Source organism: Patagioenas fasciata, chromosome 1 (genome assembly GCF_037038585.1).
Source record: "Patagioenas fasciata isolate bPatFas1 chromosome 1, bPatFas1.hap1, whole genome shotgun sequence".
Lineage (NCBI taxonomy): Eukaryota > Metazoa > Chordata > Aves > Columbiformes > Columbidae > Patagioenas > Patagioenas fasciata.
In genome coordinates, this window is record NC_092520.1 from 148,344,692 (window position 1) to 148,363,497 (window position 18,806).

Here is an 18,806-nt window from a genome sequence, read left to right on the forward strand (position 1 = left end):
AACTGACATGTTGCTAAGAGGCTTATGCTGCTGATGCATATCCAAACACATTTTAAAAATAATGTAACTAAGCTCAAACTATATGGAAAATTAGGAGCATGAAGGAGAACAGTAGCAAGTCTGGAGGTCCAAGTATCCTCCTCCAAACTCTATGAAATGCTACCCCTCCCAAGTTAATGACACATTTGTGTTTTGATATATCTTCACGTCCCCCATCACAGTGGTGACAGAGTTGTGAATGTTCTGCAGTTGCAGAACAGCACAGTAACTTCATACTGATATTCTGCTGTGCACACGTGAGCTCTAAAGGTTAAACATCAGACCAGTCTTTACTGCGGTGAGCCACTGCTGAAATACTGCGAACAGTTGATAACCCAACGCTGCAAAAAGAGGAAAAAAATAACTTCTGCTGAAGTCAGGACGGCTGTCTCACTGAAGATATTAATTTTCTTTCTGCCAGAAGGTAATGGCCAAGAAAATAAAAGGCAAATACCAGAAGGTTTAGAATGATCTTTGAAGAGTGGAATCTTGGCAAAGGACACATATCAGATTCTATTAAAGGATTAGTTCAGATACATACACTGGCAAAATTTTAAAATCTAGGGTTTTTTTCCTTGCAAAGCTATTCTCCAGACACAGGCAAAAATATTCTAAGTTCAACAGATGAAGGTAGACCACTTTCTTGGTATAATGAAGATGTAATGCATATAAAGCAATTATTCCCCACTGCATGGGAACATTCCAAGGACTACCAAACAAATATTAACCTCCCTTTCATAGCATTTATTGCCTGGAGTAAATAAATCTTCAAGTAAATATGATAGGTATAAATTGTATAGAGAAAAAGAGTGTATTAACATTGCTTTTTTAGTTCAATGACTCTTGAATGCACTCACAACATTTGATGGTGAGGTTAAGCAGATGAAACAACATTGAACTTAAAACTAGTAGGCCAAACACTTCCTACACAATACTTGCTAAGAACTAGAAAATATTCGACTTCTTGGTAGATATGCTGCCTTACACAGTAACATAGAGCAGAGGTTTCCAAATCATGGTATGTACAACATCAAGTGAGAGCCAATTAAAAAAGCACAGGGAGCAGTAATACAGGAGGAGAACTGAAACAAGCAAGTTTAACCACGGACAACACACAAAAGATACTCTGAGAAACGACTGTGAAATTCTTTCAAAAGTCATTTCTAATGAACTAAGGTGGGTTGTGCACAGTGTCGGTGATAGAACCCAATTCAAAGTAGATACATACTCATGTCTGCTTGGTTTAAGATGAGACATTACTGCACTGGTTTGGTCTGCGGGTATTCCTGAGACCCAAGTATTCAATGTTCCCTCTTCTATGTTTTGTCAAGCTTTATAGTTCTCCTGGGCAAAAGAAACCGTGAATCTTTCCTACAGTAACTTTCATTTTTAAGCTAAAATAGAGCGTATAGTAATTGCTACTAAATACTTACAGTACACCAAACTACCAGCTATGGATGCCACCACATTTAATTAGGTTACCTGCTTTAAGTATAAATGTCCAAGCTTTACAAGGAAGCACTGAAATGTTAACAAAGTAAGATTTAACATCAATAATCTCCTATCTCAGACTCAGTCCACTGTATATCATGCAAAGTAAAGGACTAAATGGTGAATTGCATATTCACTACAAATGTCCTGCCAACCCTGGCTACAGCAGGCAGACTCAGTGTGCCTTTGTCTGCTGTCCTGTCTGGCTGTGATCTTTGTTCTTTTGGCTCTAATCCAATAGTCATTTCTAAGCAGGCAGACCTGCGCATCTGCTGTGAGTCTCAGTAAAATGAGTAAGTCAGAAATTAATGGAATTATTTTTCAATATTTGTCTAAATTTTGGATTAACACAATAATTTAACATGCACTGCTGGTGCTGTTCCAACTAAACAAAATTCCAGTGAAACAAAAAGCACTGTACAGGACTTCAAATGGCTTTTCGCCCAGACTGAGCCCAAAAAACTATTTCCTGAGAAATAATTATAGTTTCTCCATGCAACATGCATTTATTACAGTCCTTTCCTCATCAGAGAGGGCACAATCTGGAATATGAAGATGCAACGTGAGGGAAGTCAAAAAAAACACCTTCAATATGTGGAGTCTTTAAAACTCAAAGTTAATTTTATAGAAGTCCAAGTGGCATATACTATGAACACTAACAACTCACGTAAAATAAGACAGAAAAAGAAACAGTGAACAGGTTTTAAAACTCTATTAAAAGGGACAGTTTTGAGGCTTCTGAGAACAAGTCCCCTGCAGTCACCATCTTCAACTCTCCCTTGCTACACCACTGCTTTCACACTGTCACCTGCAGTCTAGCAGCGCCACCACTCACTAGTTGTCCAATTTTTGGAGGCAACTGGTGGTGAAATCAATAGTGAGGCACCTTAGGGACAAAGAAGCTGGGGGTTGCTGATGAACACAGGCAGAATTACAGAGCACTGCTCATGAGGCAGGTTGTAAAGGCTGCAAGTCACGGAGATAACATGACAACCTTAGTACTTGCCATTGCTGCTGTGGTTTTCTACTCCCACCTCTTCCCCCAGCACAGGGTGGGGAGGCAGCAAACCTTTGGGCCTGGCTACTGACTGAGCAGCTGCCTCAGCTGGCAGGACCTCCAGAAACCTGCCACAGGAGAGCAGGGGCATTGGAGGGAGCAGGCAGAACTACCCAGCTTGGAGGCTGATGCACACCAGCATCTCCCTTGACTGGAAAACACTGATTTAGAAGAGGTTGCCAATGCACAGCTTGCAGTTTGAAAGCAGTAGCTTATGACTGAGGTCCTCTGCCAAAAACACAGCATCTCTCCCACTAAGGTTCTTATGAGTCACCTACAATCACATACACTGGGACAATAGCTTTGCTGATAGTGGTCATTCATCAACTATTTAATGAATAACAGAGGTTTCTTATGCGCACAGAAGCAAGCAACATTCAAGCCATGCCTCCAGAAAGACATATGATTGAAGAGAGAGCTCCAAGCAAGAGGAGTTCTGTTTACAGGAACCAAGAACTGCTCTTTCACATATTATACTTAGTTCCTGTATTACAAAATATTCCCTCAAACTCTTGTTTTCACTTTGGTATTTGAAGATGTATTATCAAGCCTAAAATCAAAATACAAAAATGCAATAATGTTCTTTTACTTGTAGAGACTTCTCATAGTCTGTTTTTCATAAAATAACATCAATCTCTCTCTCAGTAGCTTTGGAAAATATTTTTTCTTTCTTTTTATTCAACCTATCTACAAGTCTTTAGAGTGACCACAGTTCCTGACCCTGTAAGTCATGTATTAATACCATGAACTTTACAGAGGTAGGAACCACAGGGTTATCAGAAAAAACAAACAAGCAAACAAACAAAACCCACAAACAAATAAAAAACCCCTACAAAAATGAAACCCACCACACCCCCCAAGATACATGTACATTAAGTAGCAGCAGTTTCATCACTCCAGGCTAAGTTGATGCTGTCACCAAAGTGAGCCACCCTGCTGTTACTGCCTCATTTATACACCAGGTAACTTCAGGTAATTCCTCCCTCTGTGGCAGCACAACCTTTTGCCAGTGCTGTAACACATGATGGCTTCTCATGTGGCTGTATTTCACAAAGTCCCAGGAGCACCCTGACTACGTACATCAACCTCTTCCATGGTCATGATCATGGGAAGAATGACAAGCTCTATATTCAAGGGTCACTTCCTCCCCTCCCCGCCCCAGCAGCTCTTTACAGCTTCCTGCACGCTTGATGAAGGAAGGAGTTGAGTAAGGTTGTGTGGCTTTTTTAATTGCTACTGCATTAATAATGAACCCTAGCGTGAGGAAAGATGAACAGGATGCACCTCCACTGAGTTTTCTCCTAACAATTTTTTTCCTTTTACAGTCTTCTGTGTAGAGTTGTGTAAGCAGTGCCCCCTCAACCATTATTTTAATTAACACTGAATTTTTTTTCACTGAATTTTCAGTTGACACAAGCTTATTTTGCATACCTGGCAATCCTGATTTTCTGAATGTCCTGAGCTCCTACTTAACAAATGAGACACCTCATTTGTGTAAGCAGACTCACTGATCACAGAAGAACCACTTGTCTGTGGTTTTTTCACTTTATTTGTCAAGTCTTCAGATTATTTACTTTCCTCCTGTTATCATATATAAGATAAACAGTATTACACCATGCTGGGCAGCACAATCTAACTTCATATTAAGGAGAGCACCTGCACTACTGCAGTCATGTGAAGGAAAAATGCAGCTGATTGTATCTCATACAAACCAGTGGAATGATTGAAGAGGATATATTAACATATGCTTACTAGGCAAGTACAGTAATATCTGGGACAATGCAAAAAAGACCTATAATTAATAAACTGTTATGAAATAGTGTGCTTAGATTTTTAGACAAATACTAACAGGTTTTTTTAAAAAATAAGATAAATTTGATCTAACTACAAATATCACCATTTTGCTCAGCATGCACTGCTTCAGAAGACTTCTCCAACAAGTCAGTCACTGACATTTTCATCTTCTACTTGGCCCAGTTGTCTGTGCAATTATTTCATGTTCATCTCAACTCAGAGCTATTTTAGAAAGCCCCCGTATGCTTTGAGACATGAAACCAGATACTCCTGCTGATAAAAGGACTGCTAAGAGAAAGCATTTTTAGAAGCAGGATGCTAAAAAACACAAACCAAAACAAACAAAAAACCCCAAAAGACAACCAACCAGACACACAACCACATTGGGGGGGGGAGGGGGGGGGGGGAGGAAGAAATAATTTAATTACAGAAAGTTGAAACTTTAACTGATCTATTATTTCAGAAGATTTGAGCAGATGCTGAATAAATATACAAGCTGATAGCATTCAAGTAATTTAAAGATATAAATATCTAACATAATATATCCAAGATGCAGAAGAGCCGAACATCCAAACAGAAGTAAATTATTCAATGCAAGCCAACAAAACTACCACTGATCGATGGAAACTGTTTCCCACTTCCAACTGCTGAGGCAGTCCTTGTGTCCAGCCAGCATCTGACAAGCCAAAGCCCATCCAGCAGCCAACTGTCACGGACACAAGTTCTTCCACCCACTCACCTCCCTCCTCCTACCACTTTCTGTGCATCAGTGCTGGCACATGTTTAGCCCCAGAGGCAGTTTGGGAAAGCTATGCCATCAGAAATGTAACCTCTCCCAAAAAAATAAAGCAGCCAGTTTCATGCATTCATTCACCTTAGATGCACCGGAGCTTGGGCAAAGATGCAAGACAAGATTCCCTTTCCAGAAGCAAGAAGCCACTAGATAATGTTAATTCTGTTGAATCATAACTCAACAGGGTCAGAGCAAACAGTAGGAAAGGAAAAAAATAAATAAAAAAAAAAATCTATTCTCTAAAAGTGTGCAGCTTGAGATTTAAAGTAATATGCCCTCATCAAAGAACAGGCTGCAGAGTATTAACTGTACAACATCACAACAGGCTACCAGGTGCTACTCCCTGTCATTTGAAAGACTACAAGTAAATATAAACTTATGCACTTAATAAAGAACAAAGCGCGGGTGGAGAGGGAAGCGCGGCTGCTTGTCCCTTCCAGCAGCACCAGGGGTGCAGCTGTGCAGAGCTCCAGCTGCTGGGTGCCCAATGCCTGTCATCCCCCCCCCTGCCCCAGCCTGGGGCAGGCAGCTCGCCATCAGGCTCTCCAAACACTTAATCCTTCCTGCCAAGTAATTAACAACCATCATCTATGAAACACAGAAAAACAAGAAGCTCCCTGGGAATGCTCACTGCATCAAACCAGAAATATAAAGAACCCAAAGCTGGACACTTCACAAGAATTCAAGTGCTTCCTGCTTTTGACCTGGTTGGAAAAAAAAAAAGAGTAAGAATAGCCACAAAAAAAGCCTGGTTTAAGTACATTTAGGGCTTTCCTGTGAAGTTATTGAAGAAGGACCTTCCTTGTCCAGTCCCTTTAAAGCCTCCCATAACTATGTCAGCTTTTACATTGTCTCTTGTCCATAAGGAAAAAGAGCGTGCTCATCACTTCACACCAACTCCTTGGTTCATAATCTTCCTTACGGAAGGAAGGCAAAGAGGAAAAAAATTCCTTAACCCTAAATTGCCAGGGCTGACCACCGTTTGCACCATCCATAGAACTCACTCCAGATTAAGACATGCACATCAGTACAGCTGCCTCTTGAATATTATACAAATTGAAACAGCTCTAATTTTATACTATGAACTGGTTGAGATATAGAAATTCAGAACAACTCTATTGTTTAGTCCTCTCCTCTGTTTACCAATCTCCATTTAAAACAGGTTTTTTGTTAAAAGAAAAAAAAAAACAAAACACAACTATATGATGAATTTAAAATGCCTTTTCATAAAGCTTAAGTTGCAAAAAGTAAAATAAGTTTTCATGAAGACATGGATGAATATTTACCATACTGTTCCAAAAAGCTTAACAGTCATATGAATGTTTATCTTTGAGTGCGCAAATGGATAGGAAATGCTTTAAAAAAAAAAAGTCATGCAATGTAAAAAAAAAAAAAAACACAAACAAAACCAAAAACAAATAAACAAAAACAAATAAACAAAATAGAAAAAACCCCAAAACATTAAGCCCAACAACATTTCATGAAGAGAAACAACTCTGTAATAGCTCAAGTTTTGCCCAACACATCTGAATGACGTGCAACCTTTCGCTTTGCAAACGTTTTGAAAATGAAAACATTTGAGGCCTTAGAACGGACCAAAAAAGGCTGCTCGAACCCCAACAGCAGCTACCCCAGACAGAGCGAGACAGCCCCCCACCAAGAAGAGAAAGTTTTATCCCCTCTATCCCTCCACATCCCCGTAGCTCCAGCTGCTTATTTCTCACCCGCTCTGACACCCGTTGGGTCTCTCTCCAGACCAGCGTAACCTCTGCAGCCAAGCCGACACTGGTTTTGCCACAGGAGTTCTGTGCTGTGTGAGTGAGCTGGACTGGTTTGTGAAGGAGACCAAAAGTCTGGGAAAGTCCCAGGGAGGGACTGGGCAGCCTTTTGGCAGCAACTGCCCACCGGATCACTTCAGCTGTTCACACAACTGCAGCCCAACAAAAAATGTTGCTGACTCCTATGCAATATTTACTGTTTTCCTTAGAGCCTCAGTTTTTGGCATCAGAAGAAAGAGTATTAAAACATTCATTTAAAAAAAAAAAAGCTGATGGTTTGCATGTTGGGAAAGAAGGTTTTCCAAAACACAGAGAAAAAAAAAAAATTCTATGAAATGACTCTTAAAAATATAATGTTTGTTTAAGGCTAAACATTTAGTTTCCTAATACAAGGTTTGGCAATACTCCAATCCCTCTGCACCTTACTTGACCTTAACCAGTTGTTGCTCCTTCTTCCTTTTTCTTTAGTGACAGATCATGGTTGCAAGGGGCTTTTAACAAGCAAGAGTAGTCACAATGTGTTAAGTATTTTATGTCAATCTAAAGGAAAGATTGTTTTCCCTAACTACCTAACCTTCTCAAGATCAATCATTACCTGTCGAACTGTAAGGAACATACGGGCACTGCTAAAATCCAAAACTCATTGTTAAAAGAATTTAATCCTTTTGTTTTATGAAAATCATAAACTGGGGAGGGGGAGGGAGGAGAAAAGATGTGGAAGAGGAGCATTCCATAATTATTTTTAATTTTTAGTGAAGACTCAACAAATTCCCTGGGTTTTACAAACATTGACGTAAACCATTAGACTGTATAGCACCTACCATGTAAAAGACTAACATAAGACTCAGGGTGCTGCAGTCACAAAGCAAAGCATAGTTATGGTACTAATGGAAACATTTAACTCTCTGCTGACCTCTGAGTCACAGTATCATTGAGCTTTTCAAAATGAGATTGCTTGAAATCAGTTTTTCAGTGATGCTTTCATCCTATAGTGAATGCTATCATTAAAAAATACATATATATATATATATCTGTAAAGCTCCAGTCTTCAAAAGCATCAAAGCCCTAGAAAAGGTGCATTCTACATATTTTCCATACTTGCTATGGGTCTTTAGTACTTGGAAAAATTGCTTTGCTTGGGCACATTGTAATAGCAATGAATAAACTGTCATATGAATGTATACCTTCCTATAGGCACTGTCCCTTCAGGTGTGCTACTCCCCTCTCACCCAGTCCCAACAGTCAGTACTGGAATGATTTCTTTCCATTTTGGACCGGAGGCAGCCAGTGCTTCAAGCAAACGACTTGCTGGTTCTCTCAGATACTATTTAAGAGAGTCCAGGGATATTTGTCCACTCAATTTCAAACCCACACAGACTGGAACTACTTGCTGTCACTTTTTCTATGCATACTGTCTACACCTATAGGTCTCTCACAACATTCTGAGAGAATCACCTTAGGAGATATCTCTATACTGTTCTATAGGCTGATAGAAGTTCATCCCTTCTTACCCTTCAAGCCAGGTATTTGCACCATAGTCCACTCATGCATTAACTGCTTTCATAAAATTCTAAGTGGAGTCTGGGAAACACTGCCTGGAAAATATCCTGATAGTATTACCTATGTCACCCTTAAAGCACATATAAGTATATTTGTGCTTCATACATTTGATCACAGAAAAAGAAACATTTAAAAAAAATTAAGAAATCACAGCTTCACTGATAACATTTGACATTCAGACTGCCACTGTTAGATGCGAACAGTGTAAATCCTCTGCAAGCTGAAATAACCCAAAATAAGCCAAAAGTCTAAAGGGAAAATGAGTTGTAATACTGAAAATAGTATGCAACCACACTGAGCTTCCTGAAAATCCGGATGGGTTTAATGTTGCATTTACAGGAAAAGACTAGGCATTACAGATCCTAGAAAACAGCTCTCAGGAGCTAGATCACTTCAAAAAAGTTTTCTGCATCCACATGTAGACTTTTCTCAGGATATGGCAAAATGAAAAAGTGGAAGGAAAGGTGTGACTCCCATTCTTTTGGTTGATTATCAAAAGCTAGAGGGAGAAGGGCAATTTCAAACTTGATCAGAAAACAGGTAAGGAGCCAACAGAATTATTTTAAAACAAGTGTTCTTTGTACTCAAGAAAAAGCAGATGCCCACAAGTACTGAAATCAGGAGAGCTGGGGTAGAGCTATTCACATGGATCTACTTCAAGCTTCTCCAGCAAATCTCTCAAGCTCAGCCAGTGACTCCCTTCCTCTGTTTAGTCTCACAGGGCTTTCCAGAGGGAAAGCAGCATTCTGAGCCCAATCCTTCCACAGATCTGTTTGCTCTTTCTCTCTGTGGAAAACTTAATTTAGAATATTTACTGTCTTAGAGTAAGCTGTTATGGCTGGGTAAGCATTTTAATTTAACTTACCCTAAACCGAACTTTTCTCAGGACTGAAAAATGCCCTCACGTAAAGCAAAATAGTAATTTGAATAGTATTCATAAAAATCCGTTACAAGCATATTTGCAATGAAAAAAATCCAACCCTTTCATGGGATGGTGCAATAAAAGAAATAATTAATTCTGGAAGTCAATTGCATACATTAAATGTAGCATAAGCATCAGTTATTGCAGTATTGTATGTGAAAAGCTGAGCATAAGTCAGAAGTGCACACTTACTTCCTAAAACAATGACAGATATAATTCTTAGAGCAAGTTCTCACTTACAGAAGTGACCTGTAGAAACTTTGCAGCTATAAACAGAGCTCAATGCATCTGGTAAATAAGCAGAAACAACACCCACTTACAAACATCACAAAACTGATTTGCTTTTAAGAAAGTCTCAAGCTGGTGGTAACAGCGGCAAAACGAGCCAAAAGCAGCAGAGTTCTCAGTGTGGCAGATGTATTAGGCAAGCAGTTCAAGAGACCTCAAGCTCATTTACTGAGAATAGGAGGAAAAAGCCACCGGAGCATTCCAGCCGTATTGCATCACAGGGCAGCTGAATGTTCACCGCTTCTTTTGCTTCAAACTAGAAAAGTTTAACTCTTGGCACCTCTGGGGACACAAATACACCCCCCAAGTCTCGAAGAGATGAAGGTTTAACAGAAGCATCCTGTTCAGCCTTACCTGGTTCAGAAGACATTGTTTATAAATATAATCCAGTACCACCGCCCAAGGAACTGATTTCACAACTGTAATAACCCTATGACAGGCTCACATATATCCTATTTACAAGGCCTATAAGCGGCCAGCAAGGACTTCTTGCCAGATGTTCGGTATATGCCGACAGTTTACATGCTGGGTCTTTCAATTATGCTATGCTCCTCCTCTTTGTAGGCAAGCCTGTTTTAAGAGGAAAAACGTAAGCATGCAAAGCAGTCCGCTTAGAGGAGAGAGTGAAGTCTGTTCACTATTAAAGAGGAAAAACAAAGAAATCAGCTTATGTAACCTACAAACTGCTGGAGAAAGGAGGAGGAGGAGGGACTACTCTAAGTTGTTTGTCTAATGCCTCAGCTACTACGAAAGTTTTGTCACTATTAATTGCATTGATACTGCTTTAATTTCAAAGAGCAAAGTTAAAGGACAAATTCGTACATTTCCCTGGTTGGTACTTTCCCTTTATATTGCACAACGCTAATTTCTAATAATCTTTTTCATTGCATAATCCGTATTTAAATTTATGCCTGTATTGAAGTAAACACAACACACAAAATACTGGAGCAGTGACAAAAAAAAAAAGTCTACACTAAAGAATTGTTATGAAAACATTAGCTTATTTGGCACAGATTAAAATTTACTAGAATAATTTAAAATAATTTTTTTAATGGCAAAAGCTAGATACAGTGTTCCCAGAAAAAATACGAAGATATTAGAGTGAATTCTGAACTGTGAAAATGCCCATTTTTAAAAAGTGAAAGGATTATCTGAAAAGAAAAGTTACTAAAAGTAACTTTTTTTTTTCTTTTCCCTATTGTTCACACAACAGCTCGCACACCATGTGATTGCAGCCTGGCACACTTTCATCCCAGCAGGAGAAAGAAACCAGGATTTAAAATCCAGCTCTGTCAGTTTGGATAACATGAATCAGAATACTGCAGCCAGCTTGTCATTTGCTGCAGCTGAGGTCATCTTCGACCACTGCCTTGGTCCAAACCACAGCTCCCTACAGCCACGTCCATCACTGGCCACTTGTAGTCCTCACATTCAAAGCAATGTAGAAGCACATGGCTGCAGAGCTGCTTTGAAGGGTATCAGGGAATACACTTGCAAAACAATCCATTGTTATGAATATCTGTTTTTCACTGAGGAGACAGCTCTCTGGAATAGGGCAGCTAATTATTTCCTTTCTATTACAGATGTTGAACAGAGGGGGTATTGCCAAAGCCAGTAAAAACAACTATTTTCCTTCACTTATTTCAGAACTTTGGTGTGTTTTTCTTCTTGAGATGAGCAGATGCAAGTTCCACACATACAGATTTGAAATCTAAATGGAACCTACTTTCAGCACTCGGATCAAGATTTGCACTTTTTTTTTGTTGTTTAGAGCATTTATTTTTAAACTGCTGGGCTAGGAAGTTGCAATTCCCCATCCTTGATACCCCTAGCAAGAAATAGCAGGCTTCTTAAAGACACATGCAAATTTTATTCACTTAGGTCATCGATGCATCATTAAAACAACAGTAACTGAATTTCATAACCAGACTAAGGTAACTCTAATGCATAGGTTACTTTTCTGTTTTAAAGTTCACCTCCAAGAGTTCAAAGCTTGCCCTCTCACTCGAGTTTCCACATGAAGTACATCTACAACAGAATATCTGTCTCCAGAAAAACCTTTGTAGAGAAGACACACTTTCTGCTCAGTTTCCTATAGTTGAAACAAACCCTTTTCCCCACCAGCCTGGTTTGTCCACCTGCCAGTGAGGCTTTGTCAGCCTTTCTTCATCCTGATGTACTCTTCCTAACCAGGAGAACACACTGACAATGCCTGTCATACAAGTACATGACAGAGGTTAAAGTCAGATGGGATCAGCAATAAAGTTTTCAATTTTCACACAAGCAATATAGTAGGTTGGAATGCTGCAAGGCAAATGGCTACAAAATAGCATAAGAAGCAATTAGTTCCAATAAGCAGCTCCATAAATGCTCATTACTGACCATGGTAAGGTAACAGGATGGGTCACCCAAGGAGAAGTAGGGGCCAGATGGGAAATCAAGTCTCTGTTTTGTGGAAACGTATACAGAAACTGTTACAAACTGTAAAGTGATGTGTGTGGGAGGGATGACATTTGAGCTACCAGACTCTGCTCTCCTTCTGTCCCTGCTACAGGGGTCAATGCAGAGAACAGGCAAGAGATCAGAGCTTTGATCATCCCCAAAAGGTCCACCTTCGGCCATGCAGGCAACCAAGGAGCAACATTAAGGCAGGTGCAAAGAAGTCTCCAAAACCCAATTTCAAAACACACACTTAACTCTTCACTCCTCCTTTTTAAAAACAGATAAAAGATTAGTTGTTTCTTCTCCATTTGATTAGTTTGCAGATAAGCAGATTTGGGAGAGATCAGAATTTATACGATTGGGACATCTCATTAACTTATTCCTGTGGTTTCACATGAGTTTTATACCCAACATTGCTTACTTTAAGAAATATGCAAAGTACAAACTGCACAATGCAGCTATCAAGTATTAGATGAAAACTCATCAACAAGAGGTGCAGCTATGTCTTACCTGACACCAGAACATGCCTGTGAACTTGAAAGCAAAGTTAATTAAAAAAATAGGATTACTAAGTTTCTCTAAAACGCAGATGAAGAGGCATGGAGAACAAGTTAATTAAAACGTTCTCATTAGTGAGTAATTAAAAATTGTACTACTAAAACAAGTGAACAACATGGCTAGTCAAACTGCATGTTCTTAGTCCAGAGACTTGCACAGCAGACTAGTTCTATGAAACTAAGTTACCTTAAATCAAAATTATTGGTTCATTATATGACTTCATCACTCCAATAATTAAAAGTTTTTACAAATGTCTTGCAATAATACAGCACTTACTTTGTTCTCCACTGCTGTGCACTCTTCAAACTAAACATCACAAGCTTTCTCTCAGTATTTTCCCTATTTTGCATATAAGGGGACTCAAACTAGGTACCTGACTTATTTGAGCATGCTTAATGTGACAAAAGAGGACTTCAGAAGGAAGTCACGTGAGTATGAGTGCTCTTAGGAAACCCAAACTAAGTACTACGGAGCTACATAGGCAGTATGCCACTGACACACCCCCATAAAAACAAATTAGCTCATGTGATGGTGAATCACAGCCCAGCATTCCAAATGGCTGTATTCAGCTGGCTCCTCATTACTGCAGTCTCAACTTCAAGCACAAAGTGTTCGAAGAAGTTTGCTGAGGATGCTGCATCAGGACATGATATGAAGCTTCTCATGCTGGTTTGACTGAAAAATTAGTGAATTTTTCTTCATGCGGCTAGAAACCTTCCTTTTTCATAGCTAGCAAAGTCATTATTTAGACTGTTTGAGAACAAGAGATAACACCCCAGGACAGAGCTAATGTTTTTAATTGCTCTGGTCTGAGAGGCAAGAACACTCTGAGTGCTCTGTCCACAGGTGTGAGTCACCGAGGAAGGGGGGCATGGATGGGGCAGAGCTTGACTGGCATCCAGACTGATGAATAAGAGTATTCTATCTCATTAGCATCATGCTTCATATTTAAGGCGAGTGGGTTTTCTTCACCTTCTTCACTTTTTTTTTAATCAGAGTTGAGGGAGTTCTGTTTGGGACTTTTATTAGTTCAGCCTTTTGCAATCCTGCCATCTTGCAGAGGCCTCTGGGCCTGTCTTGTTCCTCTTTTCTCTCTCCAGCATCAGCTGTTGGGTCCAGGTGCTGTTTCCTGGGACTGGCTGTTCAGTGTGGATGGAGTTCACGAGGAATTGCATTGAGTATCTTTTATTTGATATTCCATTTAGTGTATTTTATTTTATATTCTATTTTATATGTATTTACCAGTAATGTATTAGTATCTTATTATTTTATTAAACTGTGTTTATCTCCATCCAAGTTTCTCCCTTCCCTTTTGATTCTCTCCCGTATTTAGGGGGTGAGCAAGCAGCTATCATGATTATATTGCTAGCTTAGGTTAAACCATGACAGTTCTGCAAGCCAGTGACAGAGAACATTATTTTTGTCCTATCCAAAGGGATCAGTAACCCATGAGCTCTCCCAGCACAGAATGTGGTATGAGTACTTCTAAAACTCTCGGTATCAAAAGCACCTCCCAACTTTTTTTTTTTTCCCTGTGGGAGATCTTTAGACATCTCAATATGTCCAAGGGAGAGAAAAAACAACACCTAAAACGGTACCTTTCACAGGGCTCCCATAAAGTAGCTGTGGTTGGCTCACACTTATCTACCCCTCTCTCTTCTCCTTTTCATCCCAGTACTTCAAAAGCACCGCAGTTTGGTCCTGGGCAAAAATGAAAGCATGCTTTGTCCTTGTATTTGGTTTGCATGGCCAGGTTTTGGTATCCGGGGGCTACAGGGGCAGTTTCTGTGAGAAGCTGCTAGGAGCTTCCCCCACGTCCAACAGAGCCAATGCCAGTCGTCTCCAAGACAGTCCTGCCACCGAGCTCATGAGTGATGGTGGTAGTGCCTCTGGGATAACAGAGTTAAGAAGGGGAAATCTACTGCACAACAGCAATAGCAGACAGAGGAATGAGTGAGAATATGTGAGAGAAACAGCCCTGCAGAAGCCAATGACGTTGAAGGAGGAGGGGGCAGGAGATGCTCCAGCTGCTAGAGCAGAGATTCCCCTGCAGCCCGTGGAGGTCCACAGTAGAGCAGATCTCTACCTGTAGCCCATGGAGGACCCCACGCCAGAGCAGATGGATGCCCAAAGGAGGCTGTGACCCCATGGGAAGCCCATGATGGAGCAGGGTCCTGGCAAGATCTGTGGCCCTATGTAAGGGACCATGCTGGAGCAGTTCATGAAGAACTACAGCCTGTGGGAAGGACCAATATGGGAGAAGTTTGTGGAGAACTGGGACCCCACACTGGAGCAGAGGAAGGGTGTGAGGAGTCCTCCCCCTGAGGAGGAAGGAGCAACAAGAAACAACATGTGATGCACTGACCACAACCCTCATTCCCCATCTTCCTGTGCCACTGGTGCAGAGGAGGTATGGAAATTGGGAGTGAAGTTAGGCCTGGGGCGGAGGTGTGGCAGGAAGGTGTTTAGTTTTACTTCTTATTATTACCAATCAAATCAGAGTAGGGTAAACTAATTTCCCCAGGTGAAGTCTGTTCTGCTCACAATGGTAGTTGGTGAGTGAGCTCTCCCTGTCCTTACCTTGACCCACAAGCCTTTCATTATATTTTCTCTCCCCTGTCCAACTGAGGAGGGGAGTGATAGAGCAGCTTTGGTGGACATCTGGTATCCAGCCAGGACCAACCCACCACAGTCCTTATCCCAAAAAAGCTTCTGAGGTACTACTAAAAGCCTGTCTCAAAAGCCTGGCAGTAGTCTGCAGAGGGGTTCAACTTGGCTGACAGCTATTCTTAAGACAATGGGATTAGCTATTGAGACACCAAACACCCTTGTCGCAAAGTGACCTCCTACTTCTGTCAGACCTTCCATGTGCTGCACTCCTCATGATTCTTGGGATAGTCTAAAACCAGTAACAAGTGATTTTATGCAGAAGCCTGAATGGTTATATAAACCATACCTTTAAAAAAAAAAAAAACAAAAAAAAAACCCCACAAAACAAACAAGGCACACAACTTGCTAAATACTGTAGTTTTGAACAGATACTTCTGCAACAACACAAAAAAGTCTGAAAATCCACTTGGGGTGCAGGCACACAAATCAAAGGACACCTTTGGATCTGCAGATACGTACACTGGTCTCGGTTAAAAATTGGGAGAAAGCTGCACTGCTCCAACTATGCTAAAGTGAAGGTGATCATCCATTCCTGCCTGCACCTTCTTGCTGTACTGAAGTGATGACTATCCTCTACTTTTTGAGCACTGTGAAAGAGCTCAAAGCAAGGCCTACCACTGGTGCTTTGTTGTTTCTTTTGATGGTAAGGGGGTATACAATGGGCATTCCTGAGTCTAATCACCATGGGTGGAGAGTAAAACTGCAAAGCCAAAATGTGGCAAAGTAAATGGCTTTAAAATTCAAGCAGCCAAGTACCAAGAGCTACAAACAAGAGAAACCACCACATGGATGTGCAGGAGTTTACCATCTTTGCCAAAGAAAAGGACATGAAGCCCAAAAGAATGTGGTTAGTGTTGCATTTCAGCTAAGTGTTTCTGCTTCCAAGATTAACAGATCCCACTTCCATCATTCCCCCTTGCAGCTAATATCATGTTCCTTCCTTAAAAGAATGTCCAGCCCGCGATAAGTCAATGCAAAGTGGCAGGCAAAGCAAACTGTGCTGTTCCAGGTGAGCAAGCTGAATCAATGTTTTGTACAATATGACAAACTTCAGGAGGTGTGTGGTGGGACCATAGTGCTGCATAGTTCAGCAAAGACAGAAAAAACATGATGGCCCTTCCCAGTGCCAAGCTGTCATGTTAACTCAGCTCCAGCATCTCACCCAAAGACAGTAGTGTGGGTCAGCCCAAGGACTGCAGAGGTTAATGATGACTGAATGCAGTAGCTGTGAAGCATTGACAAGGACCCTTGAATGAGTACATGAAGGATTAAATTCACACATAGTTTCCCAATACCCTTGGGAGAGGCAAGATGAGAAAATCTGCATGCAGCCCAAGAGCTACGTTTTGCCAAGCTAGTGGCTGGCTACCGGCAAAGGAACATCTGGCTCTTCCTCTCCTCTCATTGGGTCTTCCCTTGCACCATAGCAAGCCAGTTCAGCTCACTCATCTGTCAGAAACTTACTCATTTTCTTTTGGATTGTTCTGTTAATTTAGCAGGCTGAGGTGGTCCATGGGGTCAGATGAGCATCAGTGTCAACAGAAGGAGAAAGTGGGAGAGAAGAACAGAGTGAGAACAAAATCCTTCCAAGAAACAGACACAGTTAATTCATTGTCTTGTTAAGCTGCATCCTTAAAGCTCTGCCACACAGTTGTATGAGGAAGAAGAAACAGTTTTTGGTAACTCGAGATTTGCAGGTATATAATGAGGAAGCAGACATGGAAAAAATTTTCCAGATTAAGCAAATGACCAAGTGACCATCAGGAAGAGGAAGGAGGAGGAAAAGTCCACACAGAAGTGGGCTGTGAGGGAGAGAGTTTAGGAATGGTTATTCAGGACTGCTGCTACGAGGAAAAGTAACAATAGCACCTTCAAAAGATGGGTATTAAGCCTCCAGGAAGGTGAGCAATGCTATGGGGGGAGACTCTGGATCTGAAGCCCAAAACAGAAACAAGTTTGTTGTAAGGACACTTTTCCTCCCAGTTCTGAAACCAATTACTATTTCAATATTCCCTCCCCTAGTAGCTCTCCTGGTTCTCGTGCAAGGAACTGGGTTTAAGATAAGCAATCTCAAAGCAGGTGTGATGAACAACTACCATGCCATAATTAGAAAGTAAATAGCAATATTTTTCCATCTTTTTTCTTTTTTTTCTTCCAGCTCAGCTGTATCATGTGTCCCAAAGGGAAAGCCTGCACAAAAACCAAAAGGACATGCAATATAATTTCTTAGGAGAAAAGCCTGCTGTCTTGTCCTACATTTGTACAGCATGTGTTATTGTAGCATCTTGATGCCTGCAATTTGGTTGAAGCACAAAAGTAATACAAGGAACTACAAAATTCAACAAACAAATAATCAAATGGTTGTAGTTCTACAAAATCAAAGAACTATATTAAAGATCATTGAGTGTCATGTCACTGATATCTATTCTATCAAGAGTGTTTTTGCTATGGCAACTGTATATTTTACACTAATCATATAAAGCTGTTTTTCTGTAGCTTAAAGTACTTCCCATACTTAAAAAAAAAATAATCCAGGAATCTGTGATTCATTTTTCAATTAATCTTCTCTAGCAAAGAAAGATCAGCAATTGTTAAAGGATTTTGGTTTTAGATGTGGGAAGTGGTCAAAGGCTTTGCCTTTATCAACTGGGTTGGATTTGCCAATTCTCCTGCTTAAAAAAAAAGTTCACTATTTCTTATACCTCGTTTGTATCTACCTATCTGTATATTACAAAATTGAAAGAAAGTTTGAAGTTATGATTTAGGGAAATTACTGTTTATAACATTATCTGTTCAGCTACACTAAAACACAATTAGCAAATCAATACAAAGAGAAGACGCTCTGGCCATGAAGCTCTGCCTTTTCTCATATTGCCTTCACTGCTTTTTCCTTGACATGCCTTCTCCCTTGAGAAGGCTGCTTCTTCAGGCCTCCTGCCTTCACTGCAGCTGCTGCTCCTTCTTCAGGGACAGCATTACCTCTGATGGTGACATTCCCACTTGCCACCATACTCTCCTGCCAGCCGTACACGGTTAGAACAGCAGAGCTGGATAGTGCAAAGCTAGGAGAGCAGCTCTGGTGCCCCACCAGTTTGGGACCATGTTGTAGTTGCTACCACAGAAACCCATACCTTCTTCAAAGAAGAACAGAAAAAAGGAAAGAGGAAAAAGTTTGTGACCTACCCTAGTAGTGTTGTGCCACCATTCACCTCCACAGACTAAATGTATCACTCGTTTAAGATCTTTGCAGCACAGACCATCATTTTCCAGTTAATTTAGCTTTTGGTCACACACACGCACACCCCCAAAAGACCAAAAAAACCCCACAACCTTAAACAGAAAGACAACCACAATCTACAACTTAAATATTATCCTGCCACATTAGGAATCCAAACAGTAAAAGACTCATAAGTG

At 40.6% G+C, this 18,806-nt stretch overlaps 1 protein-coding gene across 6 annotated transcripts in view; it reads right to left on the minus strand.

Moving 5' to 3' along the window:
* The window catches only part of FGD4 (FYVE, RhoGEF and PH domain containing 4), a 118,237-nt gene that overhangs the window by 49,362 nt on the left and 50,069 nt on the right, over positions 1-18,806 (minus strand). The window contains exon 1 of one of the 6 annotated variants that reach the window (XM_065842595.2): positions 10,077-10,229. The exons of 4 other annotated variants lie outside the window; for them this stretch is intronic. In XM_065842595.2, coding sequence (XP_065698667.1) covers positions 10,077-10,092 — 16 coding nt within the window. In that variant the 5' untranslated portion in view covers positions 10,093-10,229. Of the gene's footprint in view, positions 1-6,898; positions 6,960-10,076; positions 10,230-18,806 lie in introns of those variants that run through there. One more of the 6 variants, XM_071817196.1, reaches the window with a different exon arrangement.